Below are 9,204 nucleotides of genomic sequence, written 5' to 3' on the forward strand. Positions count from 1 at the left end.
CCCGCTCCGCCGTCGTCGCTCGTTCCCCCGCCCCGCCGGCCAACGTCAGCGGCGGCCCCGCTTCCCCCGCCGCCACGGCCCGCTCAGCCCCGCGCCCGTCCCGCCCTGCCCTGCTGCGGCCCCGTCCCCGGCATCCCCCGTGCCCTCCCCGGTGCCTCCTGCCCCTCGCTCTCCCGGCGCGCTGCCGGGCGCATGGCGGCGGGGCCGGGCGGCGCGGCCCTGGGGCGGGCGGCGCTGGCGGCGCCGCTGGTGCTGCTCTACTACGGCTTCTCCATCGGCATCACCTTCTACAACAAGTGGCTGATGAAGGTGCGGGGTGGCGGGGCGGTGCGGGGCGGCGGCGGCGGGAGGGCGGTCGGCGGTGACAGCGGCTGTCGGTCCCGCAGAGCTTCCCGTTCCCGCTGCTGGTCACGCTGCTGCACCTGCTGCTCATCTTCGCTCTCGCGGCGCTCGCCCGCGCCCTGGAGCGCTGCCGCTCCGGGCGGCCGCGGGCAGCGCTGTCCTGGGCCGACTGCCTCCGCCGGGCAGCCCCCGCAGGTACGGCCGGGCACCGGAGGGGACGGGAGAGGGGCGGCGGAGCGGGAGCGGGCCGCAGGTTTGGGGCACAGCAATACGGGAAAGACGTTAAGGTGCTGGAGAGCATCCAGAGGAGAGCCACGAGGATGGTGATGGGAGCGGCTGAGGTCACTTGGTGCGTTCAGCCTGGAGAAGTGGAGACTTAGGGGAGACCTTATTGTGGTCTTCAGCATCCTCACGAGAGGAAGCACAAGGGCAGGCAGTGATCTCTTCACTCTCGTGACCAGTGACAGGATCCAAGAAAACATGAAGCTGAATCAGAGGAGGTTTAGGTTGGATATTAGGAGAAGGTTTTCACTCAGAAAGTGGTTGAGGAGTACAACAGGCTCCCCAGGGGGGTGATCATGGCACCAAGACTGACTTGGCCTAAAAGTATTTGGACAACACTCTCAGGCACAGGGTGGGATTCTTGGGTGTCCTGTGCAGGGCCAGGAGTTGGACTCAATGATCCTGGTGGGTCCCTTCCAACTCAGCATATTCAGCATATAGGAGGCTGCTCAGGGGTGCCTGTGGCACTCTGGCTGCTTCCAGAGCCCTTTGTCTGCCTGGGGTGGTCGGGGCCAATCCCCTGGGACAGGGTGAGCTGGGGGATCCAGCCATTGCTCTGGCCCCCATGTTTCCCTACCAGGTGTAGGGCAGGTGTAGGTGCTACCTAAAGCTTCAGCCTGAGACATGCCACCTTCATGGCTCGTTAGATGTATAAGAATAGGAAGAGGCCACACAGAATGGATCTTTCTGAAGGAGTCACTGGCACAGAGAACCTTCTACAGTGCCTTGATAATTTGTGTCTGCAAGTAACATTTTGTCTTTAACGCTGGTATCAAGCCATGCCTTGCATCTTTCTCAGGGTGGAGCTTGGTAGAGAATTCATCATTCATGGCACACAGAACTATCTGAGACCAAGGAGTGAAGCTCCTACTTGGAGCACAGAACTGTAACTACTTCTGCAGTTCCTTGGCTGTGTGTTGTATTGGCTCCCACAGAACAACATCTGGTCTGTGATCTCTGGCAAGGTTTGCAGTACTTTATATAACATGCCACATGGTTTCTTGAAAAAAGCTTTCTCCACATCTGCAGCAATTTTACCTTTCAGCATGGCCTGCCCTTGGATCAGTAACACTGTTTCCTGTGGTAGGAAACTTCCATAGAAGAGAGAATAGGCTGTACCAAAAGCTGCAGGGTTAAGGCTGTGTGCGGATAATTGTTGCTGTGTGCAGATAATTGTTGCTTTTTCAGGCTTCTTGCAATGACCCTCAGACTTACAAGTTACCATGCTCTGATACAATCAAGAAAGACTTTATGCAAATTTGCAATCACTTGCAGTCACAGGGAGGGCAAGAGTTATTTCTGGCTTTTTTGTAATGCATGTTGAGTGCAATGCTGAGCCCAACTTGAGTCACAGGGAGCAGGACAGAAACATGAAGAGCTGAGAATATCTGAGTTATGTTGGGTCTGAAGAACTAACATGAGGAAAGCTTATTTTTTCCCCTGGGTCTGCTCTGCTATCTGTGGCCATGAAGCAGGGTTTTGTGGTGGGTTTGTTTAATGTCATGGAAGACAGTTAACTTCAGGTCCTTTTCATTGATTCTTTAGCTCTGTCAACTTCCTTGGATATTGGGCTGAGTAACTGGAGCTTCCTGTATGTCACTGTCTCCCTGTGAGTACAAACACCACGTTCCCTGGGAGCCTCTGGTGGGGTTTGGAGAGTGCTTTGCCAGGGTCTGTTTCTTGAACAGGTGTTTGGTTAGTGGGTCAGCATGCAGGGTCTGTGACAGCTTGCTGGTAGTAGTGTAGAAATGGGTGATGGTTTCTAATAGTGATTTGATGGGAAAAAATACATTGAAGGAGTCTGACAGTGTATTTTGGTCCTTACAGCTACACGATGACAAAATCTTCTGCCATTCTCTTTATCCTGCTTTTTTCACTGCTCTTCAAGCTGGAGGAAATGGTAAGAGTCCCACACAATGCTTTAGGGAGGGAGGTGAGACCCGGGGAAATAGGCAGTGCATGTGCAAGAAACATGTAAGCAGAGGCATGCTGCAGTTATGTGGGTGAATCTGAAAGGAAGGAGGTGCCTGTCTCTGTTGTGTTTGCTCTCCTGCAGAGGGTGACGTTGCTGCTGGTGGTTCTGCTCATTGCTGGGGGACTCTTCATGTTCACCTACAAGTCCACACAGTTCAACGCACAGGGGTTTGTGCTGGTGCTCTGTGCCTCTTTCCTGGGGGGCATTCGCTGGACTCTCACTCAGATACTGATGCAGAAGGCTGAACTGGGTATGTGGGGTGCCAGGAGGGGGTGGTGGTGCTGGTAACAGGGAGGGGAATAAGGAGAGGTGGTAGCCCTTGCTGCAGAAACGAAACATCTCATGGAAGGTGTTGGAAACCTTGGGCATGGGGTATCTGTTGGTGGGTAATGAGGGTGGCTGGGTGTCTGCAGCAGCACAGGTGTGGGCATCGTAAATACAGGTGTGTGTCTAGGAATGGTGCTAATAAAGGCTCTGGGACCTGTGTTACTCCCTGGCTTGTTGCTGCCTGCTCTGTTATTGATTCTCCTCTTTCAGGACTCCAGAATCCCATTGATATCATGTTTCACCTGCAGCCGCTCATGTTCCTGGGGCTCTTCCCACTCTTTGCGGTGTTTGAGGGTGCGTGAGTTAATTAGAGAAAGCAGGGATAGCTTTATAGAGTGGTTGGGAGATTGCTTAGCAATTTGTTATTCGAGATAATTCACTTAGATAACTGAACAACTATCAACTCTGCAAAGTAGTTAGAGACCTGGATTTATCTTATGCTGGCAGAAGGTTAAAGAGTGCATAGAAGTAGTAGCCTGCCATGCTTGTGGAAGTAAGGGCTGTGAAGAACTGCCTCCACATCTTCCTCATACTGGAATGTGAGCAGCCCACCCCATCTATCTTACTAAGAGGAATCCTTGGTGCTGGGAATGGTATTCTGCTACTCATTGTCTTGTTCCTAGGCCTTCCTTTGTCCATATCAGAGAAGCTCTTCCGTTTCCATGAAGCAGGAATGCTGTTCTCTCTGGTAGGGAAGCTGTTCTTGGGTGGAATTCTTGCCTTTGGTCTAGGCTTTTCTGAGTTCCTCTTGGTTTCCAGAACATCTAGCCTCACCCTTTCCATTGCTGGCATTTTTAAGGTAAGGCATGGTTCCTGTGCTAATGCTAGAAGGCAAGCACTGAGTCATCCCTATTGGGCTTTATGTGGTGGGAGCTTGCTTAGATCCTTAGAAGTTATTGCTTGTTGTTTTTGTTCTCCTTGCACAGGAGCTTGATGCTTTGCCTTGCAGTCTCTGTAGTGAAGTCTCTGGGTCCCTGACAGCAAAGAGCCAGAGACCAGTGCCTGTTTTATAAAAAATAACATTAATGATCAAAGTTTGTTGGCATGTGGGATAGACTAAAACCCACTGCCCTCATGAGCAGCAGATGGTGTGGAAGAGGGGAGGGGTAAGAAGGGCAAGGTCTTGCATCAGACCTGCATATGACCAAACCACTGGTTTGAGCTGTCTCTGTAACCTAGTTTGGCACATCCTCCCCTCCCCAGAGGAGTCCAGCACACATACTTCTGAGCTGAACTGTGATATATGAAATCTCTCTGATCCAGAAGTTGCAAGATTCCTCTGTAACTGAGCTATGCAGTCAGATGACTTAAAATCCCACATCCTGGTTTGACAGGTTGTTTGTTTCTAGAAACTGTTTTTAGAACTCTGTGCGCATGAAAGAATGTGCTGATAGGAATTTAGCAGCCTGACATCTTGATCTAGGCTTCAGCTGAAAAATGTATCATGCATATCTCCTCAGGTCCTGTCCTGCCACTTGTCATGTTTTTTTGTTTCCACAGGAAATTTGCATTTTATTCCTGGCCACACATTTACTGGGAGACCGCCTCAGTCTCTTGAACTGGCTGGGCTTTGCTGTCTGCCTGTTAGGAATCTCCCTCCACGTTGTTCTCAAAGCCATGAATTCTAAAGGTGATTGTTTTAAATCCCTTTCTCTTTCTTTGTAGGCTTTCTTATTGCTTCACTAGGAGCTGTGTCTGTTCCAGCTCCTTGACAGTGCCAGGTTTGGTGGGAAGTCCAGGAAGTTTGTCACTAAACGGGCTGTCTGCATGCAGGTGACAAAGCACTGGAGCCACACAAAGAGGCCAGCTCTGACCCTGACCTGCAGCTGCTGCTGCGCCACCCCGAACAGGGTGAGGAAGAGGAAGAGCTTGTTGAAACCCCACAACAGCACTGACTGAACATGAAGCACAAAGCCACCTGCTCTGTTCTTACCAAACCTGCCTGACAGCTATCCAGGAGGAAGGTCCAGAAGTCTCTGTGACCACCCACAGCAGAGCCAGAGCCCGGGGAGAGAGTTCTGCTGTTTTCCTGCAGTGTGGATCTGTAGATGCTGCACAAGAAAAGGCAATGTGCCTTTCACAGGAACTCGGAAGCCCTGGTTCAGTGGGTGTGGAAAGGTGAGGTGAGACAGAGAAACACTGTAAAAAGTCCATTAGGGGATCCTGAAGGCTGTTTACTGAGAATGTAGACCATGAGCTGTAGAATGAACGTGGACATGTCTGGACTGCAGGCTGAGTGGTTCAGGGATGACTTTACTGCTGTTTAGGTTTTGATTTCAAAGGAGAAGGTAGATACACCTTCCCTTTTTTTTTTTAATGTTTCTGCAAATTAGGAACTCCCATCCTGGTGGGATCACATGACTGAATAAATCCCTGGAGTTGCCCCAGAAAGAAGGATCTTTTGTGCCTGGGGACCTCCACGTTCTGTGTGCATAGTGAGGAAAGAATCAGTGCTGGTGTTTGGGACCAGTTGAAAATGATCAACATTTCCAGATGATGTTGGCTGGAGGGAAGACAGGGATGCAAGAGTACTTCTGGTGCTACAGGCCAAGAGGAGAATGAGCAGTGTCATGGGAGATCTAACTTGAGCAATAAGCTTATCAGAAAGTATGTGGGGTTTTGAGCGGGGGATTTTTCTGTTTTTTAAATAAACTTTTTCTGATTTGCTTTTGTCTGTACATTCTGTACCTATGCTTCATCAAGCAGAGCTCATTTGTCTTCTCAGCTCCTTTCCTTTCAGTCCTCCACTGACCTTGCTGCATGCCCATAAGGCCTGGCACACAAAACACTTGCCCAGCTATCATGCATCTCTAGAATTAGGGAGATGTTCTGCAGCCTCTCATATTTATGCCAGCCAAGAGAACGTACTGACTGCTCTGCCTTAATGCACCATATCCTAAGAAGACTTTTAGCATTGTGGCTTTTTGTAAGACTTATCTCTTTGCCCCATTTGATTGGATCAGGTAGTGCTGCAGTCCAGGAAGGGGGAATAGCAGGATTGAAGATGTCATTTTCACTGCTGCTAAGCCTCAAGTGGTGTTGGGCAGGTGGCTGGTTTTTTGTGTGGCAGAATTTCCACATCTTTCAAAGTTTTGTTCAGTGCTAGCTTTTGTAGTTTTTAGACTAGAAATAACTTGACAGAGTTTCCCAAAGGGATAACAGTACAGTCTTTCTCCTGGCAGGAGCTGGATATTAAAGTGAACTTCTCATATTCTCTTTGAGAGCTTGAGCCATTTTGACTAAACAGTCCCTCTGTTGATCTTGCTTCTTAGTTTTCAGATATTAAGTCTTTCTTGATGACTTTAATCAAGAGCATGTCCTGGTAAAAACTTTAGTTATTAGTGATCATCTTTGATCACGTTCTGGTAACTGGCTTCACAGCAGACAGCAGGTGGTGCAGCTTCCTCATGTAAAGCTGCTGAACCAGCACGTCCACACCAGGCTGGCAGACCAAGGGATTTTGTGCATCAAGTACAATGTCTGGAGCTGAGTGTGACTTGCTCTGGCCCTAGCTGTACTTTCCAGTAACTGGGACTTGGGATGCTTCCAGCAGGATTCACCCTGTTTGCCCTGCCAAAGCTGTGAGCTCCAAGCCCAAATACTCTGTGCTTGATGTGGGGCAGTGACACTTCCTGCACATGAGCTGTGCTCCACAGTATCACAGCTGCTCCTTCATTGCACTTTCCACTCTCCTACGACTGAACCTTGGGAATCCTTTGCTGTGTAACTCCCAGAATGAGACTGCATGTCCCTGTAAATCCTAGGTAAAGGCAATTTCATTCTAAATTCTGGTAAAGGCCAGAATTTGCACCAGATATGGTGCTTGAAGATGAAATCCAATTGTGTTTGTGTCCTGTAGAACCATGTAGTCTGTTGCTACCAGCCTTGTTTCCTTTTTAAGACAGAGGTGCTGCCCTCGAACTCCAGCTCTGTCTTGGAGCTCCTGGAACATGGCAGAGTTGTGGGCAAGCTTGGGAGGGGTGGGGTGGCACTGTGCTGGTGTAGGGCAGTGCAGCAGAGTGTTAAAGCAGCACCACAGCTCTGCTGAACACTGTCCATCGTGCTTGAATGGGCACTAAGATTTAAAGAAAGGAGAAAAAACCTTTGCCCACCCTCTCATACAAGGAAAAAATCCTACTGTGCAGTGAAAATGCTGGAAATAAAAAAAGACACAAAGATGAAGGACTTGGAGGAGGGAGCCAGGAGTGCTGCAGCAATGGCACAAAATAAAGGAGAATGCACAATCCTGTAGTGAGTGTTGAAGTACAGACTGTAGGCATGGAGAAGATTGGAGTCTGCTGAGGAGGGAGGATGGAGGTATGGACACGATGGTGTTGGAAGCTGGGAGTACCAGTAGATCCTGTTTGCCTCTGGAAATAATCCTGGGTGGCTTTGCAGTGCCTTGGCCAGAGGTAGTCAAGGCCTCCTAGTGCTACTGAAGCTGTTTGAGGCTTGGATTGATGCAGTGGGCTTGGGATGGGAAACCCTGGGATCCCCCAGCTGTGTGTGCAGGCACAGAACCTTGTCCCCTGCCTTTCAGAGGTCTCTTGGTGCCACAGTGTGGTCCCTGTGGCTGGCTGAGAGGAGTGCTGCAGCTCACTGTGCAGACCATTTTCTGACAAGCCCCAAGCCAGGGGTCACTTTAGGGGACAGGGGAAGTAGCTTTCAGTACAGACAAACATTGTGTGGCACAGTTTGGCTCTGTCCCTTTCCTCAGAGGAAGTGTGTGTGTGAAGGCTGAATGTCCTGGAAGCGCTCTGGAGCAGGGCAGTGCCAGGGACACGTGTGCTGCAGCAGCACAGGAGGATGAGCCTTTTGTGGGGAGGGCTCAGGGCTGTGTTTGTGCTGCCCTGTCTGTGCCAGCCCCTCACCAGCACAGCCAGCCTGGCAAGGGAGGGCTGCCATTGAATATTGATGGTGTTTGAACTCATTAAGCAGCGGAAGCAAAGCTGAATGAGTCTCAGAAGTGCTGCACTCCTTCCTCAAACTCTGTTCCTGCCTGTAAGACCAGGTGTTTACATGTGTGATGATTCTGCCTCCCCACACATCCCCCTGGGAGACCTCTTTATTTGAAGAACAGATGCTTGGATTCCTGCTAAAATTTCAATACTGTAAACATCCTGAGGGCAAGGAGAAAGTGTCCCTGCAGACCCCCTGCACTCCTCTGGTCCTCTGCCCAGCAAACAAGGTGTGTAACACCAGTGGGTTTGCTGTGGGGAAGCAGTCCTGTCTCCAAAACACACAGGAGTAGCAAGGCAGAGCAGCAACATGGGGCCTGGTGCCAGCAGTAGGGATGCCTCAGGATGTGCTTCGTTTCTCATTTCAGCTGAACATCTCTGTAGGATTAATTACATGGTTTGTGGTTGGTGCTTGTGAGGTGGGGAAGGGGGAGCTCAGGGTGTAGATGGGAGGAATGCAGGTTGCTGCCAGCCTGGGGCTTTAAAGGACTCACATTCTTCTGCAGTCTCTGCAGTGGTAAATAACTGCCTCTGACTCTGATACCCCTGCTGCAGCACTGAGGCTCTCTTGGTTTTTCTCCTTGCTGGGGTATGCAGATTTTGATGTTCACAGCCTTGGATCTCTGCAGGGTTTTTCTGGGAATTGCACTTTGTATTGTCCTCTTGCCATCATTGCCACAGTACACCTGCATCAGCCCCTTCCTCACTGCCACATCACCCCCAGGAAGGCAAAGAATGGGGGAGGCTTTGAGCACAGAGGTGGGGGAAAGGCAGCTGGGCAAGAGAAGTTTAGAAATGGCAGAAGACAAAGAATATGAATGGTTGGAGATCACCAGCACAGCATGGCTCAGGTTGGAAGGGACATGGGAGGTCATCTTGCCCTAGCCCTTGCTGAAGCAGTCAGCCAGAGCTGCTGCCCAGGAATGTGTCCTGATGGCTTTGAATATCTCCAGGGATGGTGACTCCACAACTTTTCTGAGCACCCTGTGCCATTGTTCAGCCATCCTCAGGGAAAAAGTGGCTCCTGGTGTTCAGGGGGACCCTCCTGTTTCAGTTTGTGTCTGTCTCTGGGCACCACTGAACAAAACCCGGCTTCATCCTCTTTCCACCCTCTCATCAGGTATTTATTGACATTGACAGATTTCCCCCTGGGCCTTCTCCATGCTCAGCAGCTCCAGCTCTGTCAGTCTTTCCGCAGATGTGAAGTGCTCCCAAGCCCTTCATAGTCTTCATGGCTCCTTGGTGGACTCCAGCATGTCCATGTGCCTTGTAGTGATGAGCCCAGCTCTGGGCACAGCACTCCAGATAGTGGCCTCAGCA

At 50.6% G+C, this 9,204-nt stretch overlaps 1 protein-coding gene across 4 annotated transcripts; it reads left to right on the forward strand.

Moving 5' to 3' along the window:
- Positions 1-60: 60 nt before the first annotated feature.
- SLC35C2 (solute carrier family 35 member C2) lies at positions 61-5,590 on the forward strand. 4 transcript variants are annotated; one of them, XR_005956064.1, is made up of 10 exons: positions 61-309; positions 387-537; positions 2,170-2,233; positions 2,452-2,524; positions 2,681-2,849; positions 3,137-3,220; positions 3,550-3,725; positions 4,427-4,556; positions 4,700-5,044; positions 5,260-5,590. XR_005956064.1 is itself a non-coding variant. In XM_041478625.1 (9 exons), the coding sequence occupies exons 1-9, from the start codon at positions 193-195 to the stop codon at positions 4,819-4,821; spliced, it is 1,086 nt and encodes a 361-aa protein (XP_041334559.1). In that variant the 5' UTR covers positions 61-192; the 3' UTR covers positions 4,822-5,590. The 4 variants fall into 4 exon arrangements, 3 of the variants coding, with proteins under 3 accessions (XP_041334559.1, XP_041334561.1, XP_041334562.1); XM_041478625.1 differs by having other exon boundaries at positions 4,700-5,590; XM_041478627.1 differs by having other exon boundaries at positions 3,550-3,614; positions 4,700-5,590.
- Positions 5,591-9,204: the final 3,614 nt, after the last annotated feature.

The sequence above is a fragment of the Pyrgilauda ruficollis genome, unplaced genomic scaffold (genome assembly GCF_017590135.1).
Source record: "Pyrgilauda ruficollis isolate IOZ18807 unplaced genomic scaffold, ASM1759013v1 scaffold46, whole genome shotgun sequence".
Lineage (NCBI taxonomy): Eukaryota > Metazoa > Chordata > Aves > Passeriformes > Passeridae > Pyrgilauda > Pyrgilauda ruficollis.

Bases quoted from the DNA above. Each gene is read 5' to 3' on its own strand.
- SLC35C2 (XM_041478625.1), top strand. From the start codon at position 193: ATGGCGGCGGGGCCGGGCGGCGCGGCCCTGGGGCGGGCGGCGCTGGCG. The intron at 2,234-2,451 runs GTGAGTACAAAC...TGGTCCTTACAG, and splicing joins CTGTATGTCACTGTCTCCCT to CTACACGATGACAAAATCTT. The intron at 3,726-4,426 runs GTAAGGCATGGT...TTGTTTCCACAG, and splicing joins CCATTGCTGGCATTTTTAAG to GAAATTTGCATTTTATTCCT.